This window comes from Vanessa atalanta, chromosome Z, assembly GCF_905147765.1.
Source record: "Vanessa atalanta chromosome Z, ilVanAtal1.2, whole genome shotgun sequence".
Lineage (NCBI taxonomy): Eukaryota > Metazoa > Arthropoda > Insecta > Lepidoptera > Nymphalidae > Vanessa > Vanessa atalanta.
Window position 1 is genome coordinate 4,614,673 of NC_061902.1, and position 23,129 is coordinate 4,637,801.

At 31.4% G+C, this 23,129-nt stretch overlaps 1 protein-coding gene across 1 annotated transcript; it reads left to right on the forward strand.

The window, feature by feature from the left end:
* Positions 1 to 542: 542 nt before the first annotated feature.
* On the forward strand, positions 543 to 20,166 carry LOC125075847 (endoplasmic reticulum mannosyl-oligosaccharide 1,2-alpha-mannosidase). The gene is made up of 13 exons (XM_047687659.1): positions 543 to 608; positions 757 to 828; positions 1,200 to 1,389; positions 2,705 to 2,842; positions 9,745 to 9,850; positions 11,283 to 11,468; positions 11,582 to 11,730; positions 12,026 to 12,214; positions 13,997 to 14,184; positions 14,451 to 14,559; positions 15,418 to 15,597; positions 16,067 to 16,207; positions 19,080 to 20,166. Exons 3-13 carry the CDS (start codon positions 1,246 to 1,248, stop codon positions 19,293 to 19,295), a joined length of 1,746 nt encoding a protein of 581 aa, XP_047543615.1. The 5' UTR covers positions 543 to 608; positions 757 to 828; positions 1,200 to 1,245; the 3' UTR covers positions 19,296 to 20,166.
* The last annotated feature ends 2,963 nt before the right edge of the window (positions 20,167 to 23,129 follow it).

Below are 23,129 nucleotides of genomic sequence, written 5' to 3' on the forward strand. Positions count from 1 at the left end.
GGCACATATGCGTTCATAACAAATTATATACAAGATCATATTAAAAAAACAACATTAAACGCTTCGTTGGATTTTATTACATTATTCTCGTGTTTATTAAATAATCATTTTCGTTACAAATGATTATTAGTATATTATGTTTTTGATTATTGTAGTGTTGCTACATACTAAGTAAAGTTAAAATTGTGACGATCAATTTTAAAACTTTATATACATTTTAGGCTGCTTTACATATATACATGTACATATTGTAAATATATTTCAATATAAATGTAAATAAATATAATTTAAATAAATAAATAAATATAAGTTAAAATAATAATCTCTATTTTTTATATGAGATACGTAGCATAGTTGAAATTATAAATTGAATTTAGTTTATTGTAATTAATAATCGCAATCACCAAAAATGTACCTAGGCATTTTTTTTAAATTTTCCATAAAGATTCCCAGATTATCAAAATAATCTTTTTGTAAGTCTGTGTATAATCTACAGAAAACTGATGTGGGACCGCTAGGCGCTATCATCAATAAATTATCTTTGACCGCTACTGAAAATTCCATACATTCTTCGACCCTCTGTGTTTTACTTATATTTTTAACGAAATGTAAGTGTCTGCTTAGTTTTAATGTATAACAATACAAATATCTTAATGAAAAAGCGAAAGTGAATTACAATAGTTATTAAAATTTTTACCTCTATATACAAATAAGTGAAATATTTGCAAAACATAAGATGCGCTTTTCTTATTGTAGACGTGGAAGGATATATATTTTGGTGTAAAGTTAATAATCTCGGAAGTTATAACGAAGCTGCTTCCTGTTACCGTAAGTTTATTTCAGTAACATGTTTTTTGATAGATATAACCTTTTGTTTTCTTACTAGGTTAATGAACTATATTTGAATGTACGTAGTTTAAATTTTAATATAATATTGAACATAATTTCTAATTATTTTTATAAATTAAAAAATGAACTTATGTTTATGTAACATTCATTGCATTAATTATGGTTAATAATGGGAAATTTGAAAATCTGTATATGATGTTGTTATGTTTGACACTTTGAAAAAAAATTGTAACAAATGTGTTAAAACATACACATTTGTTACAACTTTTTTTCAAAGTGTCAAACATAACAACATCATATACAGATTTTCAAATTTCCCATTAATTTTCATAACTTCTATTAATTTCCAGTAACTATCATGGAAATATCTATCATAAAGTAAAAAATAAAAAAAAAATGAATTTGCAACGGGACACTAAAATTGACCTTAGCGGTCCAACAATTCCAACAATATTTAAATCTAATAAAATAGATGCATGGAATGATAGCGACTCAGACGAAAATTTAGATCAATCAATATCACATAGGAAGATTATAAGGGTGAGTAATATAGTATAAGAACATGTATTTATAATCATTGCATATGTTGAAAAAATATCTGTGGAACGCAGCAAAGAAGAACAAGCTATTGGCATTGAAATGGCTTGCTTAAATATTATATATGTGATGTATTCAAATTCAACATTGATATTCTATTTATATCTTATCTAAGCTTTTCTTCAAAAGCTATTATGTACACAAAAAATAATGTATTATTGTTATATTTATACATCTCCCAACTTGCCTATGCCAATAATTTGAGAAATGTATAGAAATAATAATGTAAGATGTTGTATCAAAAAGAGATTCACAAAAGGCTCAGTTGGTAGAAAAACATATGGAAGAGTTATTTGCAAATGTAAAAAACAATCATAAAATGAAAGTAATAGTTTCACAGTTTACATTTGCTGTCTCTACAAAAGTGTACAATTTGTATCTTGATAACTTAATAATATGTTGTACTGAAGTAGACGTAGCTTAAATTCATTTTTAATTCCAAAAACACCGGCTACATTTGAAAAATTATACATCAGAGTACTAATAACTTATTATTTCTGTCAATATTAAATAACATGTTGCTCTATTACAAACTAATACATGGTTGACCACACTACATTCAGGACAATCCATATTTCTTTTACTTTGTGTATACAAAGTAAAAGAAATCTTTTAATTGAAAACAAACAATATTATAACAGTTGAATTGTTTATATTGAGTCAGTTTTTGAGTTAGTGTAACTACAAAAACAAAAGTTTTGCCATCATAACTGTTTCTTATACCTATTATTTAGTATTTAGGTCATGCTCAAAATATTTGAGTCATATTGCTAATTTCCTCTAATTCCAAATGATAATAATAAAATACAGTTTATGATACATACGAAGGCATGGTCATAATAAATTGCAGTAACTAAATGAATTTTTAATAAATGGCCATGACGTATGAAATATGCCTTTGCAGTTGTACAGTTCCAACTCCTTATTGTGCCAGTAACATCCAACAGTATGGGTTGTATTGGCCACCCAATGGTGTGTAATATTATACCATATTATAGTATTATTCTAATCATTTCTACTATTTTAAATATTTGTTAATTTAATATTAAGCACAATTTTAGGAAAATTAATAAAATATAATATAATTATAATTAATTTTGTCACATTAAAACTTAGACAAAAAATTCTAATTTTGCAAATTCACTAATTCTTAATTCTGAATTTTCCATCAAGGGTTTTTTTTTCATAAACAAATGTCTTCTGACAAGTAGATTGATCTATTAATTTTAATTTCTATAATTACTCGATTTTGTTTCAGAGATGGAACCAGCTCTCGCGTTTGCAAAGGTCATTGATTTACGTGTTTTTCACTGTATTATTAACAGTGGTCCTCGTAATCCTTTGTTTACCGAAACCAACCTCAGATGTGAACAAGATAAAAAGGAAACTCGAACAGGTAAATATGTTTCTTTTTTTATATTTTATAAAACCGGACAACGGCGTCGGCTGTGGCAACAGGAGAAATCACCCAATTTTAGATTTAAAGGTGAAATTATAATAAAATCTACTTAAAGCAATCTGTCATACTGTCCTTTCAGAAGCTGAAACCGCTTGGCACTATTGTAAATAACTTAGTGTTACTAAAATAATTTATAGGGAATACAAACTACTAAATACAGTCTACAGTCAATGAAAACATATTTTGGTAAATAAAATAAATATATTTATAATAATATGTATATAGCAATAATTACACAAGTCCTGATACCCCGGATGGGGCAACATCCTCGGGGGCTCCATAGTGAGTGGCCACTACAAAATAGGTATAAAAAACCTAATCACAATGAGTGCTAATGTAATATATGTGTACATTACATAAGCACGCATTGTGATTAGTACAAGTATGATATGCGATATGTTCGACATTTATTAATTTTTGTTTTAAAAGTTAGGTATAGAAAAGCAAAAAAAAATATATATCACGGGACGCCTGGTAGGTACATTCAGGACAATAAAGAAAATTGTATTTGTGTGTGTGTGTTTGGCCTGTATGTTTCACATACCAGTTAATATATGAGCTTATTTAAAAAATCAAAAGTATGCAGTAGTGTCTGCGAGTACCCATATACAAGAGACCCTTGAGCAGCGGCGTGAACGGGCCATGATGACATCAAAGCGTCATGCCAATTGCGGCAAACCAGCCAACCAGATTTTACATCCGAGGCGCGCTGATAGATGGTTCACATTAAAATCGTTCATCCGTAAATAAATTAATAAAAAACCCGACTGACAGAAATTGTTGAAATTATTTTTTATAATAATATTTACAGGCCCCCACTCTTTTGTTGTCCTAGAGCCTACAGATTTCTAAATACGGCCCTGCATTAATCAATAAAAGAGTAATGGCGGAGAGCGAAAATGACGTCATAAAAGTGCGTCATGCCGTTTGCCGTCACGGCATACGAGTCTTACGAGGCATGCCAATATGTTTCACATCAAAAATCACACACATTCAATTCTAGTGTAAAATATTGGAAAAAAATGCACGACTCGTCTCGTAAAAAAAAACTGCTATTGCCAAATCTCAAAATTAAACGAAAACCATTTTTTTGCAAACGTTATTAAACGAAACTGAGTAAGAAAAATATTCGCAACTGGACGTACAATTATTGAAAATCCTGTATACATAATATATAAATACATAATAACTCTAATAAACATTATATAATCAGTGGTGAAGATGCTTTAACACCACGAGAGTTCATGTAAACGTTTACTTCGAAACAAGTCAGTATTATCAAGTTATTATTTTTTCGCTGCTGACGTTACGAGCTTAATATACATATAAAAAAAGAAAAATTACTATGACTTTTTTTACAAAAAATAAATATTTTGGCATGTTTGTGGAAGTAGATCAATAGAAATTGGGATATGTTCAATGGGACTGCCCGAAGTCTAAGTCAGCTATACCTCCTTAGTGCTGGTAAAGGACATCCTGCACTGATACAGAGAGAAGCTATTAAGGCTTATCCCCATCGCAATGAGCAATAATAAACGTAAATCTAGTGACAATTGAGAAGCAATCAAACAGCAGCGGATATTTCTTGGACGGTCCCGAAAGTTCTGGAAAAACCTTTGTGTAATACACGTGTGGCCGTCGCATGGACTGCAATGCTTCTTCTTGGCACAATTCACAGCCGATTTACTGTCCGAGATCGTTTGGCATCACATACATCAGTACCGATGGTAACATATTCAGGGTCTTCAAGTCAATTGAAAATTAGTTCAATTGTCATCCTGCTTCGTAACTTGAACGTGATGCTAGGCCTCATGAACGGAACCCGATTGCAAATTGTCTGGGCGAGAGAAAACTGTTTTGTTCGCGAAGTTCTCTCTGGATTAGCTATAGGGGAAACGAGTGTTTTTGCCTCGCATCGATCTCACACCTTCAAACACAACGTTCCCTTTTCTTCTAAAGTATCGCCATTTTCCAGTCAAGTTGGCATTTGTTATGTCGGCCTTTATTTGCTGAACCCCGTCTCACAGGGTCAACTATACGTTGCAACGTCTCAAGTCCATTCTGAAAATTCCCTCGAGATACAAAGACTTAATATTGAATTATTAGAAAAGGACCATTCACCAGAAACTTTGTCTTATACGAGATATTACAATAAGTACAATGCTCATAGTTCATTGCATTGACCATTTATTAGAAAAAATATATTTTTTTAAAACAACAAATGTTTTAGTTGTGAATTGTGAAGTTTATTCTAAACAAAATTAAAGTAAATTGTTATTGACAAACTCCAATTGCAACTGAACAAATGATATAAAAAAAAACATCTTTTTGGCGCCAAATGTAGATGAGTGACTTTCAGTTTACAATTAAATGAAATTAAAACAAAACTTATCATAGGTTTCGATATTCCTATAAAAGCTTCTGAATAAACGCGATCCACTAGTAATTTATTAAAAATACAATTTAATTTGTGATTATTTTCACAAGTTACATGTGTTTTAGACTACACACTTGATTGACGGGAATAGTATTTGGACTATTTTGACGTCTTATTACGTTTCTATAACGTTAAATATATTTTCGAAATTGACCTCCATAAAATTAACCTTACAATGGTATGTAAACCATCTTAATTCCGTGAACTAACAAGAGTATAATAATAATAAAAATAGTTGCCGAATTGATGCCACAAAATTGTTCTCGATCGTAAAGCGCTCTCTGTATATTCGCATCATGAGTCGTGCAGCAAGTGACGAGTTTCGTAATTTATTCCTTTTTTTTCTCACAGAGGATTTGAACATGTAATATTAAACTTGTTGCTGGTTAGAATAAGGTTTAATATTAAACGTCTTTTGTTTAATTATAACGGTGATTGCTAGTTTAGATAAGATTTCCGTTACATCTTCTTTGTTGGAAGCGTTAATGCAATATACTTGGAATAGGTATATTTTAGTTGTCTACATCTGCGTTGGTTTAGTATGTTGCTTATAAGGATGCAGTTCCCGTCGTATAGGTGTAGCCGTATCAGCTACTTAAAAAGATAATGAGGAATTAAAAATATAAATAAATGGTCATTGGTAAGCACTTACCATCAGTCATTTAAATAGCTGTATATAAAATATATAGCTATTTAAATGACTGATGGTAAGTTATCTATACGATATACATAGCTAGTATTAATTATGTATATCAATACTGTATTAGCAATAATTTAAGTGAATTAAATAAATAATAAAATAAAATAAATGAGATATTTTTTTTTATATAATAGGTATGTAGCCGCCTACCTATCTATTATATAAAAAAAGGTTGTTAAGTTGTCCGTCCACCGTCTATGGAGGGTGGTAAATACTTAAAAACATTAACGCCGTAAAGAATATTAATCATTTCTTACATCACCAATGCGCCACCAACCTTGGGAACTAAGATGTTATGTCCCTTGTGCCTGTAGTTACACTGGCTCACTTACTCTTCAAAACTTCAAGTTCGGCGTTAGAATATCTTTTGACTTTGCCGTACCCACCCAGGCGGGCTTGCACAAATCCCTACTACCAAGTAAAAAAAATGGATATTAAAATTCGAGATCTGCTAATCTTATGCAAAAAGTTTTCATGTAACTGTTATAGTTTTATTTTTTAAAGCGTGCGAGTCGATCTACTAAGAGACATATCATGCACATTAAAATTGTATTTGATAGTTAAATGAAACGCAATATTCTACAAGTATATCATTTTATCATATACGTAAACGGATAAATTGTCGTTCTGATGACAACTGTCCCCGCCGTCGCCACCGTCGTTGCCATGTAAGCACTGTAATATTAATTTTATACACGGTCAGTTAACAATCGATCGAATCGACTTAAAATATAGATTCACATAGAATCAGCATTATTGAAAAAAATATAACAAACATTATCTCTGAATCTAAAACAATATAATCTATTTTTAAGTTATTTTTTCAATTTGTAATTTTTTTTTTATAGTTGTTTTTTTTTTATTTTGCTTGTTTGATTCCTTGATTAGCTGGTCCGATTCAACTGCGTTAATAGTTGCTACTGTCATAGTCTTGTTATGAATATTAACATACAAACTCTTCAGTTTTACAATATTAGAATAGATTTCTAGCAAAAACGTAACTACCATTGTTTATCAAATTGATATTTGATAAATGGTAACATCGAAAATTTGTGTTATCAATTCCTTAACTGACGTGTTTTCTTAAAATCGCTTTTTTTATCAATTCACAAGAATTAGGATTAGAATCGTTACTGTTGCTACCGGATTTAAGAATAAACTTTATCTTTATTTTGTTAACATTTTATTATCTTGTTTTACTTGAATTTTAGGATTAAAATAGAAAATTAAAAGGAAAAAAAAACGTATATTTTAGATACTTACAAAATGAATAAATCGAATCGAGCCCCAAATTGTTTGTCTATTTTATCTTGTTTATTTTATTTTATTTTCGACTTATGAAAGATGGAGGTCATCAAGTCGAGCCGGTTTATGTAGAATCGAGATATACGTAAACCGACGACTAAGGGTTCGAAACTAGCATCAGTTAGTTTTCGTTTGCTTATAGCAACCTGCCCTGCGATTTATTAATAAGGACAATGAGAAGTGCACCCAGCAAGGATAAATTTAATAGGTATACTTAATTACATATTTTAAAACCTTTATTTATATATTCGTTTATATAACTAAACATAGTTCAGCGAGTTCAGCCTACAAAAGACATAGTTCAGCATTTTATAAATTATATATATTAAAAAGTCATCGTTGATCAAATCTAATTCTATTAGCGAAAACCCTATCGAATCCGTTGAGGGGCTTAAAAGAAGAAAGCGACTTTGTATATTATTTATAAATATCGTGCTCCACTAGGAAGGACAACATCCTAAGCAAACCTGCATTTGACGAATTAAATCTACATGACGTTAATCATACCGATCCCCACTGAAGAAGCATTCTTAAAACATTGCTCAACTCAAGAAGTTCTGTGGCATTACCTGCTGTTAATTTAGCTTTGTTTGTACTTCGTTTTTTTTTTAAAGTTCCATTATTTTTTACGCTTTGTATACGATTGCAATTTTAATTAATAAATTAATATAAGTACATAAGAATTATCTGCATGATGGCCTTAAATATATATACATTAAAATAAAAACAGTTTCTGAAATAATCATGAACGTGTGGAATCGTGGCAAGAATTTTGACAGCATTAACCCTCGATAACGGTCCTCTGGGCAAAAATTAACCAGTCCTCCTGTCAGTAGTGGAGACCACAATGTTACACTTAGTAAAGGATCGTGGACTTTTACTCCAAGGTGTCAAACAAGTGTCTCATAACATAATTTGGATTAAAAGGCGAATATTTGTATTGTTTGTTCGCTGAAGCTCTATTACATAAATTTTCGCGACTGCTTCGGTTCTTAATATTGTTTCCCTAATGTGAGACTGGACCGCGAGTTAACGCATGTATCGTCCATTAGGATCCGTCCTCATTCCCGGGGATCGTGTGTCAGTAAATAAGGTCTCTTGCATTCATCACGACCAATTCAACGGCCCCCTAATAAATATATGATAGTATTTGATGGCATTGTTAAAATATTCTGATGGCTACATGAAAAAATGCGATAAATAGCTCCGATATAATTTAATTCTATAAACTGAAATTTCACGAAGGCAGCGCTTATGGATATATGGTATTTGGCGACGACATTATAATTGCTTCTAAAGAGAGTTTTATTGATTATCGTTTTGATTTATACTCCTTGAAAGTTCTGCCGTACTTTTAAACTTAAAATGACAAATGAGAATGCATGCGATGTTAATTACACTGGACGAACTCTGAACTACGTTAATATTCTAGTGCAGTTTCAAACTTGAATTGGTTATAATTCGAGTACTCTGAATATTTTAATAGTGATAAATCAAATTCGAACAAATGGCGGATTATGCGATATTTGTTTTTTATACTACTTATTAAAATATCAGAATAAATTTCTGAAAAATATTTCGCTGATTTTCACTTGTAAATTGACTTCAGGTGTTTTCTTGTACGAACCAGTGGTATTTTACAAACTTTTGCTTAACTTACAATATAAGTATGTACGGGTGAAATCTTGCAACTCAATTAAGACGCAGATACTTTAACCGATTAAGCTGAAATTTTGTATACACGATCAGTTTAGATGAGAATGCTTGGTTAACTATGTGACGTCATTCTAAATCCTTCATGGCGGAACACCCAAGATGGCGGATAAATGTTTTTTAATTCATTCCTGCTATATGGGTATCAAATGTAAGGGCTAACTGAGAATAAGTCAAAAAATAAAGTGACGTCACTGTAAACCAATATGGCGGATTAAGTTTTTAGTGCTTGCCTACAATATGGGTATCAAATGAAAGGATCTACTGAACATACGAATGCAAGTTTAATTACTAAAAAGTAAAAAATAAATTAAAAACAAGTTTTTACTTAAATGCGCTAAAATGAAAATATAAACTTTTACACTAAACCTTTTACTATTAACTTATAACGTAATTTCACATTTGACACAATTTATCTATATGATATAAAAGATAAACGAATAAATTAAATAATTTGATGTGAGTAATTTTAACTATTAAAATTTTCAAACAGTTAATACGAGTACTTAGACTTAATGAAACTTATCAATGCATTAATAGTTCTCGACGGTGAAATAAATGAAGGAAGGAACACTTCATTATAACCAAAGTTTTCAATTTATATAATATTGTATGTTGTTCTTTAGTGTTGTATGAAGCAGTTTACTTATTATATTGTTATATAACGTGTAGTTTTTTTTTCAGGACGCCTTGAAAAATGTATCACAAGCCAAAGAGCCAGCGAGTAATTTGGATCAAGTGAAAAAGGTGATATACGACATAGAAGTAAATGAAAGGCCCGTCTTCTCAGGTAATATCCTTAGATAAGTTACAGTTCGGACACTGAGATTCCATGCCTGCCTGATCTATATTAGTTGATTATTAAATCAAATCAAATCAAATTCCTTCGTTCAATATAGAAGCATTACACTTACTTTACTAAGTGTAGTCGCAATTACTAGTGATTTACATATCGATCACTAAAAAACTCCTTAGTGATCATATAGTTATACAGAAAACATACAGTTTTCATAACTTTGCAACAGCGAAGATTTTAAAGAAATTTATTGTTTTTCTTATTTAAACAACTACTTTGTGGTAGGGCTTAGTGATAATCCCATACACTCATCAGATATTCTAACGCCAAACAGCAGTACTCAGTGTTGTTGTGTTCCGGTTAGAAGGGCGAGTGTGCCAGTGTAACTACCGTCACACGAAATATAACATCTTAGTTTCCAAATTTGGTGGCACATTGGCGATGTAAGAAACGGGTAATATTTCTTACGCCATTGTCTATGGGCAGTGGTGACCACTGAATAAAATTAAATGGGTCATCTGATGGTTAGTGGCCTATATCCGTATTTACATTAGCTCAGTAAAAAATATTAAATATTCCTTACATCGCCAATGCGCCATAAACCCTGGGAACTAGATGTTATGTCCATGTGGTAATAATTATAGTGACATATCCTTGAAGCCGGAACAATATTAAGTAGAGCTCTTATGGATTAGAATAAGTCATGAGTGGTTGGTACCTACCTAGACTGGTTTGCACAAACCAAACCAAAATAAACGATTCTAATATTTTTTCGTAAATTCTAAGCCACTTCATGGAACGTACATTAAATCACGGATTAGTCAGCTACGCATTCTCTCAGAGGCTGTACAAAAGTACATTTTATTTTACAAGCTTTTATTTAACTTGCACTGAAAGTATCATCATCAGGCAAAATCTTGCAAATCAATTAAGAAGCAGATATCTTTAACTGATTGGGCTGAAATGTTGTATACACGTTCAGTTTGGATGACAATGCATTGTTAACTGTGTGACGTCATTCTAAATCCAACATGGCCGCATAGCCAAGATGGCGGAGCAATTATTTTTAATGCACTCCTTCAATATGGATATTAAATAAAAATGCTTGCTAAGAATAACTCGAAAAATAATTTGACATCACTCTTAATTCAATATGATGGACTTCTAAAGTTTGAAGTTCAATTTTGAAGCAGATGTATTTAACTGATTGAGCTGAAATGTTGTATACACGTTCAGTTTTGCTTTGTTAACTGTATGACGTCATCCTAAATCCTGCATGGCGGGACACCCAAGATGTCTGATATATTTTTTTATTCATTTTTACAATTTGGGTATCAAATGAATCATCGCATCGCGGTTGCATCGCAGGTGTTCTTATTGAAGCATATTTATAATATTTTTTACTTCAATAAATGCCTCGTTCCAGGCCCCGGTAACGCTCGCCAATTCGCCGTGGTTGAATCATTCAAGCACGCATGGAGGGGCTACAAAGAACACGCCTGGGGTCATGATAACTTGAAGCCAGTTTCTGGAATGGCGTACGACTGGTTCTCGCTCGGACTCACCATTGTAGATAGCCTCGATACAGCATATATTATGGGATGTAATGAAGGTTTGTATGGAACTTTAATTACTGCCACTAATCTGCAGTTGAGCAGTATTGTCGAATACTCTGGAAAATTTTCTTCAAGAACAACTTTACTTGAATATTTTACTTCATTGCAGAGTTCGAGGAAGGCAAGCAATGGATTAAAAACGAATTGATCTTCACTAAGAACAAAGATGTGAATTTCTTCGAGGTGACCATTAGAGTTCTCGGCGCTCTGCTCACTAACTATCATTTCACAGAAGATACACTTTTCCTAGATAAAGCTGTTAGTATTGAATTATATTTTGTTACGAACCAAACGTGCTCAACAAAAGCGAACAACAAAAAAATCAGTTACCCTACCCTAAATACTAGATTTCTTTCTAAATCCATATTAGCGTCAGAATCTACTAGAGCGATATAATAAGTAACGCTTTGTGTTTTGTTTATTTTTTTTTTTTTGTAGTCGACATATAATGTTCTGGCTAGGAAAATAAACTCAAATGGTGCCCCAAAGTTTTATAAAATTATTTTCAAATTGTTCATCTGTTTTTGAAAGTATTATAAACTTGTGATTTCAGAAAGATCTCGGCGAACGCCTCATGGCTGCTTTTTCATCTCCATCTGGCATTCCATACTCGGATGTCAACCTTGGCACACGAACAGCACACGCGCCTGAGTGGTCGCATTACAGTACCACCGCTGAGGTTACCACCGTTCAGCTGGAATTCCGAGAGCTGTCCAGGGCCACCAATAATCCTATGTTTGAGGTAAATTATGTTTTTTTTTTCATACCAAAAAAAAACTACTTTGTACAAGAAATAAAAAATACAAAAAAAAATAATCATAATACACAACAGAACAATAATATTAAATATTGCTGATTAGCAGAAGAATATCTGTTAATTGATTTCTACCTACCCTAAAAAACTTGCACTTGCACAAAGTCCTACCTCCAAATATTTAAAGTAATTTAGCATTAATTCCTTTTGATCTTCGCTTCTTTTGATTACTAATGTAACGTGTTAATTATATATTTTTTTATATATATTTAATGTTAATAAAATAATTACATGTTTATTATTAATAATTATAATTATAATATGACCAAATAGTTATAATTTGCGTTTGCGTGCGAAATCTTGCGTTTTCGAAATGCTAGCGAATATTATCAAAGTGTGCGATATATTATAAAGCTTCTGACTTTAATTAGATTGTATAAATGGCAATTGCAAATGTACTAATTGCTGGTTTATTTAAAAAAAAACTGTATTTGTCTTATAGAATTTGTCCTTATCTATAGTGGCGATTGCGAAATTAATAGCTTAAAAAAATGGCGCAGTAATGTATTTTTATGGTAACATCAGCGAAATACTGTCCGTTGTTATATTTTCAACATGTCGCAAAATATAAGTATAAAATTTGCTGACGCATTGTCCTAATTGACTTGAATTGTCTTGTCTCATTGTATATTTTTTGTTAAGATTAAATGTTTATATAATTTTATACATGTAATGCTTGGCATGCGCTGCGATGACTCTTTAAAAAGGTATAAATTAACATTGCTCGCCACGATTTCATTTAGACGGTACTGTTTATTATTATGTAAAACAGAAAATCCGATTCACGTAATCAAAAACGCACAAGTTTTACCGTAAACAATATTCGCTCTATTGTTCCCAACTGTTTCTGTGCGAACACTGTGATTTGTGAACACACAAAATACGACCAGAAAGTGTTACATATTTAATATCTCACACAGGAGGATGTTGTATTTATTATCTTTATATTGTGTATAGATAACATGACGTACGGTATTATGTTATGATATAAATCACATTACATATATTTTATTAAAATTATATGCATAATTGAAATAAATAAAACGTGCAGATCCAAGCGAAATAAAACACCATACACTAGGTATATTAAAAAGATATGCTTGTTGTTATTATGAAAATATGGAAAATATGATTGCGCGAATAAAAAAATGCTTATCGATGCTTACAGTGTGCCTAACATAAATATAAAAATATAATTTTAAACATAATTACTACAGATTTTACGGCGATAGCATTTAAAAGTCTTAAATCGTTGTCTAAATACTTCAGTAATGTACCTTAACAAAAGCCGTGCTTTTTGAAATAATTTCTAACATGCAAGAAAAAGTTGCCATAGCGAATGAGCGTATCTGTAATAAAAATGGCGCGTACAACGAATAACAAACGAGCAAAGCGAAATTTGCAAATGAAATAATTTGTTTCTTTTTCCATTCAATTTAAAATTTTAACTGAACGTCTCGAATTAACGTATATAACTATTATTTTGCTTGCAAAATTTGTAAATTCATTCCGCGCTGTTTGTGTTAAAATACAAACATCCTTCTCTTTTAAAAAGGAAATAATATTAGATAAGATAGATTTGAGTTCACTCACGAGTGTTAGCTTTGAGTGCGTACACTCAAATTCGACCTTGAATTACTGTCAACGAACTCAAGAATTTTTATCTCTTGCGTCAACTATTAACTAAGTCTTGAAACATTTTTAATATAGGATGCAGCCACGGCAGTATCAGAGAAAATTCACCAGTTACCGAAGAAGCATGGTCTCGTACCGATATTCATAAATCCAAATACCGGTCACTTCTTACCGCATGCCACAATCACTCTCGGTGCTAGAGGAGACAGCTACTACGAATACCTACTGAAACAATGGTTGCAGACCGGAAAGACTATTAATTAGTGAGTATGACACTAATTTTAAAATTATTTTAAATATTGAAAAAAGATTTAATTAACACGTAGGAAATTTTCGGCTTGATTATTGCCTTAGCAATATAATTGTATAGTGTTTAATTTTGTATTGACAGGATACACACACAGAACTATAAACCTATTATTATATCCTATTATATTTTTCTATAATATTTTTCCAATAAAGAAATAGTCAGTTTATCTAAAGAATAATTTAAGGACGACAATAAAATTGTAATATAACTTGTTTTTAGTTTACTTGATGACTACGTGACCGCCATAGAAGGTGTCAGAGAATATTTAGCAAAGCGGTCTTCACCCAACAAGCGATTATTCATTGGTGAACTGGCGTCTGGCTCAGAGGTAAGTTTCTATATAATTTTATAGATACCAAGTTAAAATTGTCATTGTGATCAAGATTAAGAACCCCGTGATTCTCTGCTCCATACATATAATATATGGAAATACAACTCCCCTTTCATGAATCGCTAAGTGACCCTTAGCGATTCATGAAAGAAATTCATGATTCATGAAAAACTGGCAGATCTTACAATGAACTCTTTGATTTTCTTGGCAATCTCGGACGACGCTGACAACTTCAGAGAGAGTAAAATGGATTTAGATCTACTACTTTGTAACTGAGATATAATACAAGTCAATGATTTAGGAACGACCTTCCACATCAACACCAATGAAAGTAAAAATTCCTACACAAATGATAATAATGTCTTGGGATTTCGAGGGATTTGTTATAGTAAAACACCGAGTCACTACAAATTACAGGCTAACTACGCAATCAAATAAAGGGATTTCATGATTACATATATAATCTGTATGCCATTTCACGGGACGACACAAAGCCTAAGTTTAAATAATTGTTGCTATTCAGTTACCTACTTGAACTACCCGAGCATCATTGTCCAGATTTTGCTCTCAACGAGTTCTTTCTCATTCCCTGCCTCAAAGAACAAATATGAGAAATGATAAAGAAGTTTTCTAAAGAATTTTATGAGTTCTTTATGTATGACTGCCAGTTTTTCTAAAATTATGCACAAATTCAGATTTAGTAAAATGAAAAAAAATGCTTAAAGTTGATTGGTATCCTATTGAGACATTGAGACAAATAATTTCAATCTTATCGACTTCAATCGAATATTATCAATAATTTTAGAATACACCACGAACTATAATAATGAAAATTACCGGTATATGTTATTTCAGGCATTCAATCCTAAAATGGATCATCTTACCTGCTTCTTACCTGGAACTCTGGCACTGGGTCATGCCAATGGCCTACCCGGTTGGCACATGACAATGGCCGAAGAACTACTGTATACTTGCTACTTGACCTATGCGGCTCATCCTACATTCTTGGCACCAGAGATAACACACTTCAACATGGTAATTATGCTTTGATATTTGTTTGAATGCATCATTTCGTAAGATATAAAAGATTTAATTTGTGTTTTATGCCTATCTTTCAATTGTTTTTCTTCATTATTTTTTTATTTATTTTAATACAGAGCACCATTTATTTCGCGATTAACTTCGAATAAGGATCCGTAGTTCTACCACTTTTTATCCATTACTGCCTTTAAATACTTTCTAGACTTCATATGCCCGGTATTCGTTGTTATTCAATGCTTTACTATATTCAATTATCGGGTAAGATAAGACTTAGATTTAGAGAAGATTCTAGAAGATTTATTTTATTGAATATATAAAAACTCTTTCTATAAGACGTAGTTACTATAAGATGTAGTTTGTGTCCAATTTTAATTAAAAACGTTTTTGGTAGGCTAAGTTGTTAGGAAAGACTCCATCATAGTTTATATAGCCTTTTAACGTCCTTTTTTTTTTTAATTTCCAGGTCAGTGCAACTGATGATATGTACACAAAGACAGCAGATGCACATAGTCTTTTACGTCCGGAATTCGTCGAGAGTCTGTGGTACATGTACCAATTAACTGGTAATACGACCTACCAGGACTGGGGATGGCAGATTTATCAGGTATTTGTTTTTGAAATATCCTCGTGAATGTGTTTTTAGACATATTCACTCACAAATGCACCCTTCCACGTTAAATTATCGGCGCGCTTTAGATGATTATTGTAAGAATTAAGACAGTAAAATAAATACATGTTAGATTATATTTATTAATGCACGCAGACAATGTGTAGGCGCCATTTTTAAAAGCGCGAAGCGTTGGCTTATAGCTTAACATAATAAAAGAGTTTGTATAGCGATTCTTATGGTAGATATTTTACTCCGATTATAGTAAAGGCATAAAATATCGTAGCTCTTGTGCACCTTCTCTTTAGTATAAAATCTATACAGCATCGTTAGTCAACTGCGTCTATCTAGCTTATATACGGCGGCGTCATCTTTAATCTGTCCATACAAAAACGGGGACTTATACAGACTTAAAAACTGTCTAGGGAAGTTCACGACGGGTCTGTGTGCCGTACCAAATTGTATAAAGTCAGAAGATGTCAGGGTGTAAAGCAATGCTTGAATTGTCTAGCTTAATATAACAAAATTTTTGTGCACACTCATGATACATTGCGTCTTGGTATTTAACAATAGTTTACAACTCTATATCAAGAAGATCAAAATAGTCAGTGATAACGAAGAACTGCTTCTTGGGGTGAAAATATGTAAGTGCGCCTGAGTAATTTGTGGCGATGAAAGCAATAACGGCCTATTTGTCTGCACAAGTATACCTCTGCCAGTAAATAGTTCTCCACAAAAATATTGTACGTGCTTTCGGTGAATCTAATTCTAAATTGTTTCGATTAACTTTTGAAATGTTCTTTATTGAGCCTGCATTATAATTATCATTTCTGGATACTGAAACGGTATAATCTCTTTGTTTAAAAACCATTTCTCGCATATTAAATGCAATAAAAAATGTAAAACTGCTTTTACTTTTACAGTTGTAGTGGTCGGTTGCTCCAATACTTCTTATAGGCCATCTTCGTTTTATACTGCTTTACTTATTTCTTCATCTGCCACAATTTGTTCTGTTTCTTCAAACCACGAATTTAAATCTTCTTCACTATTAATATCGGTTTTTAAATTGAACAGTTCAATGTCTCCTTTCATCTCATCTCTTGTAGTATCTTGGATGTACCAATACTACACCTTGGTACGGCATCCGACGCGTCAATTGATCAGAAACGCCAAAATTCATAAGATGGTGGAGAAAGGGTGTTGTAGCTGACTTGCTCGGATTAAAACAGAACTAAATTCGAAAGCCAAAGCTGCCAAAGAATTCACTTCCGAGCATTCCCTGCAAAATCGTGCCTCCCGAAATGTTAAGGCTGTAATCGTTTTTGACACCGAGGAATTTTCCTAATTCGATGGAGGATCCGTAGATTAGCGTAAATAAACTGGGAGTAGAAACTGACCTATTTCAGCCAAAACATATGAGATTAAACACTACGTGCGTTTTATGAGTTTGCAAATTGGGACGAGGCTGATTGAAACCTTTGTGCAACATTAAGGAGACGTCTCTTCTTAAGGAAGTCAAAAATTTCAAGGACCAACTCAAACAAGGATGTCTTGTATTTGCGGAGATGATTCACATCTCATCTTGAGCTTTTACCCTGATGATGGCTATTTTATTGGCAAACCCACATTATCTGAGAGCTTCTTGTGTCTCATCAGACGTCATAACTTCAAGTAGTCTAGTAACTTACGAATTTTGGGATCATTTCTCCAATTCCCAGTTGGTTGGTTTTATGTTTTTTTCTGATGTGATTATGGCTGTTCTCTAACGAATACCACTTTATATACTGGCTACCGTACAGGCTATTGGATTCATCCTGACAATTTTTCTCGACGATCAATTCACCGCGAATTCATAGAATATTGGGTTTGTAAAGTATTGCATGAAGGTTTTTTACCTAGCTTCAAATAGATGACCACACTTCGTAGTACCTTACTGGTACCATTATTATGATGATATGATATGATCCCTAATAAGGACGTCCAACATAGACCTTTCGAAAATTTCCCCTGGGAAAAAAATTATCCGAGGTCTGCTTTTTGATCGATATTTTTTGATCGATCGTAAACTAAGGAAAACTGAGTAAACTCAACTTGAGTGACTATTTGAAAATCGTGGAAACGCCAATTATTTTTTGTCGCTAATTATTAGCATCGCCGAATCCCATCGCCTGTGACGAATGTTTCGTCACAGGGGAGGTAGTCTGTTATGTGTGACTCTAATAGGGGGTCCCTATAACTTCCTTCAGGTGGTCAAAGGCTATAACGGTGTTTCGCATCCAGATAGACTTCGACCAATCACACACTGGCACTCACACGTAGCCAATCGAACATGCCCAACAGCACAGCTGTTTCAACAGCGATTCAACAGTTGTTTCGTCATTGATGTTAGGATCTTCGTCTGAAGAAGTTTCAAAATTTGGTCACGACTGTCTTCGTCAACTAGATAGAATGATCCCTCATTCTATTAGTTTTCTTTTCAGTTCATATTCTCAGAATTATGATTCAATATTAAAGTATTAGTCTCACAGACTTATAGCTTAACTTAGATTATGCGTCTAACGATGTACCCAGGCAGCATAGTCATGCATATACTGGGAAATAAAACTTAAGTTAATGTTAGAATCGCTTTTTCTTAGAAATAGTGAACCTTAGAAAAGTTAGTAAGAAGAAGAAGAATATTTGCAAGACTTACAATTTTTTTCTGAACTATTTTACCCATAAAAGTAATCGAGATCGATTTTCGGGTCGACTTGACTAGACTTGTTCTGAAAAAATTATTTAAATGTGTCTAGAAGAATAAAAACTTTTTAATAAATTATATTAAATCGATTGTTTTATTTATCTTTTATAATTATATTAAAAATTTCAGGGTTTCGAGAAATATGCCAAAGTACCAAACGGCTACACATCACTCGCGAACGTGAAATCAGAGAAACCTATACCAAGGGACATGATGGAATCCTTCTTTATGTCTGAAACCCTCAAGTATCTTTACCTGCTGTTCAGTGAAGACAGGTACATCATCGACCTGAACAAATACGTCATCAATTCCGAGGCTCATCCATTGCCCGTACACAAGAACTAATGTAGAAACATCCGGGACCCATTTGAAATGTACAGGATTTCAAGGGAACATCTTAAGTGTATGTAGTCAGTGTTAACAGTTATTATTCGTGATTACTGTTTATGTGATTCAGATTTAAAAAATAATTTTCGAAAAACTAAAACTTAATTTATTATAAACTTTAATCACAATTTTGTCATAATATAAAATATAGCTAATCCAATTTATTATACGTAAATAGTAGATGTCGTCAGTAATCGATGCTTACAATAGAATAGGGGTCCTGATAGCTCAGTAATTGGCTCGTCTAACATTTTAATCAAAATCTTTCTTCGTAAAAATGGCTTACGATATACAGAGTGGTCTTAAACTTAATGAAGTCCATTACTATATAATTCGTACAAATTTAAAATAAAATTTCAGTATAGAACACAGCAAACATCTGTATGGCTTAAAATTATTCTTCATGAGATGCCATAAGAAGTTACTTCGAATTCCAAGTACTTAATAAATAATATTATTCAATATAAATATTTGAAATGTTTGCTTTAATTAGCTGGATTGCATTTCGTTATATTTTAACTTTTCTATTGAGGTGGATCAATGTAAATGAGTCCTGAGTGCCAAAATGTATTAAAACTGCACGAAAAGGTAGAATTAGCTGTCACCTAATTAAAACTATGATCACCGTGATGTATTTTTTGTTTTGATACATTTCGGCGCTCACAATCTTCATATTCTTAATAATACATTAAGAATATTTCAGTTAATTAGTTTAATATATATATTTATAATATAATATTTACAATACATATATTTAGTTACACTATCCTCACAACTAACTTTTTTAAATTATTATTACTAATTTTGTCATAATGTTAGCATATTCACAGCTTAGGTATAATTTTATAGACTATGCCAGTACTATTCATATATATATATATATATTTTAGTGTAATTGGCATTTTATAACAATAATTATATAAGTCTGAATTCTAGTGAATGTTTTTTTCAATTTTATTATACTTATCAAAATAAAATTAAAAAAATCTTACAAAATTAGTCGCCAAAAAATAAAAATCCCTTTATCGTTTGTATATATGATTTAATTTTCGAAACAGTCTTTTTAAGATTAGAGTAAGCGAAACACTGAATTATTTATAATTAATAAAATTCTTTCTATATAAGAGATTCGATCTCGAAGTATGCCACCCATTAATGAGCTTAGCTTATTTTGTACGAATATTAATATGTAAATATATGTTCCTAGTATCTTAACAATGCAATATTTATTTAATTCGATATCACAATTCCATAGTCAATATATAACAGGTTTCATATAGTTCGTAAATATATAATTATATACTAATGTTATAGCCAGAACATTTTCCGGTCAGAAATGCACATAGCGTGTCATTTGGATAAGAACATCCAGTCTATCTCTCGTGAAAGTTCCTTTTTTCCGTGAAAAAGTTTCTGTCACATTTGTTGCCGCTCAGTGTTTTAAACCCGGAAATATTTCTGACTCTAACATTTATAACAATAAACTAGAAAATACAACTTTATGCGATTTTATAATACGCACAGAACTAATAAGTGTTAACTATTAAATTGGTGTCTATTTATCATAAGGATATATTCATGTATTCAATATTAATATTCTGATAAGACTCAATTATTGAAAATTTTCAGAATTTTGTATATTAAAATGCCTGGGATTGATTTCTGACATAAAATTTTCAGAAATCAATCAAACATCAATCAAACATCGAAAATGTTTTAATAATACTCAGGACATGTTCATTCATTGGTCCCCAGGCCGCTCTCACAGATTTGCTACTAAACTCTATAAATGTGAAAGAGTTAGCTTCTCAGTACTGTGAAAACAGATTAGTCTAAGATTTGTGTATAACAACATCACAACAAATATACACACATTGAACATTTTCAATATTTGCTTATATATAGGGCTCTTCAAGCCGATCTCAAATAATGTTAAAATATTACAATTTTTCTTATATACTTCATATACATTTGACGTTGTGGTAAATAGGTGTTAATCTAAATATTATCGTTTTTATTTCCCAAGTTATTACTTAGATAGGTCATATTAGATTTAATAATTTGGTATTGTTTATCTGTATATTTTGTTTGTGCAATATTTTGTATTCTATTGCATTTTTTTTTTTAAATATTGCATTTAGTACAATTTCGGACAAAATTATCTATTAAGCAAAAATTTCGTTTTATTCGACATGTTTAGGTAGGTATACATATATTTTTTAAAATTAAAAAAAAATTGCATGATGCATTGATATTATACCAAAAAAAAATGGATATTATAATTTTTATATATACGAGTATTTTGGCCTAAGTCTGCTATTATATATCTTTTAGATAATTTATAAAAAAAATAGATAAAGTAATAATAAGTTACCAAAAAAATCTAGTTCGGTTATATTTGTTCTTAAGTATACCTTAGTAAGTCAATTTAAACTGTCAATATCGTTTTACTAATTATTATTATTCAATGGGTGTATTTCTTGTGTATTAGGGCTCAAGGGAATGTTCACAGTGTTTTAATATCCTTCAATACGTACACGTAGACAGTACACTCAAAGCAGTTTTTAAGATAATATATGAAACGCACCACACTATAATGTCAAAGGTTGTATTACTTCCCTTTGAGCCTCGTTCTCGTACACTTCTTAGTAAATTTTATTTGCCTTACATTTTACTTTAAATTCTATTTGTGAAATTTTTAAGCTGCGTATTTGACATTGGATGGACATGGAGTATACTGTATGGGACAGGGTTTGACATTGTTATTTGATGTCTATGAATAGTCATAAAATAATTAAATTTAAAATTTTACTAACGGCAATATTACGCCTTGAGAGAAATAATCAATGAAGGCATTTTAACTCATTAGTTATTGCAATCTGCGCATATTATCTCCTATAGGTTGCCTATGGGCACTGAGACATTTGCGTGTTGTCTATGACTAGCAACTCTCACGTTCCAAGATATAATGTAACCTTGAAAACAGAGATTTAATCTTTATCATGTACAAGCATTAGTGAACTTTTAAACATAACGTATGTATGTATATTACAAAGATTTGTATGGTCGTAATATAAAATTGGATACTTTACATAAGGACTTTGTTGTAATGGTTTTATAGCCCATTTACAATATTAACCATTTTTGACAAAATGTTTTATTTTTTTTATGGTTGTGTCAATAAATTTATAGCAATTCATATTCGCCAAATTTTTATAAAACTGTTTCAAGTATTATATAAAAAGCAATAAAAAACAATAGTATTTAATTTGTAACTTTTTATGAAAAAATATTTTATGAATGGGTGTACATTCTGAGATAGAATTTGCTTCAACATTTGCGATTATTACAACACTATTATTAAATGATAAGGTGTGTCTCATGTAATGGAACAGCCTTGTACCCGAAATTATTTAAAAGCTACATAATTATAAAGGTAATCCACTACAATATACTCTCTTTACTTCAACCTGTCTATCTATGCACTATATCACAGTCTGTAATAGAGTAATTATATAATTTGTTTTCATTTAAGTATTCACAAAAACTTAAAATATATTTGTCATGTGATTAATCAATGTGGGTTGTATGAAACAAAAAAATATCCTTCGGTGTCTTATCCTTATTTTACTACTGTATGTCATTGCTTTTTGTCTATTTTTCTTACATTTATAGTAACTGTTGATCGGTTATTCATAACCTTTGTAAATTCATTTACAGTTTTATTTTCTTTATATTTTTAATCTGCACTTTGTCTGAATAAAGTTTTTATTATAAGCTTCTTGTTTTAAA

What these genes read in the sequence shown, in the direction of transcription:
- LOC125075847 (XM_047687659.1), top strand. Translation starts at nt 1,246, where the DNA reads ATGAATTTGCAACGGGACACTAAAATTGACCTTAGCGGTCCAACAATT. An exon ending in TGAAAGGCCCGTCTTCTCAG is followed by an intron (nt 9,851 to 11,282) that starts GTAATATCCTTA and finishes GCCTCGTTCCAG; the next exon opens with GCCCCGGTAACGCTCGCCAA. An exon ending in TATTATGGGATGTAATGAAG is followed by an intron (nt 11,469 to 11,581) that starts GTTTGTATGGAA and finishes ACTTCATTGCAG; the next exon opens with AGTTCGAGGAAGGCAAGCAA.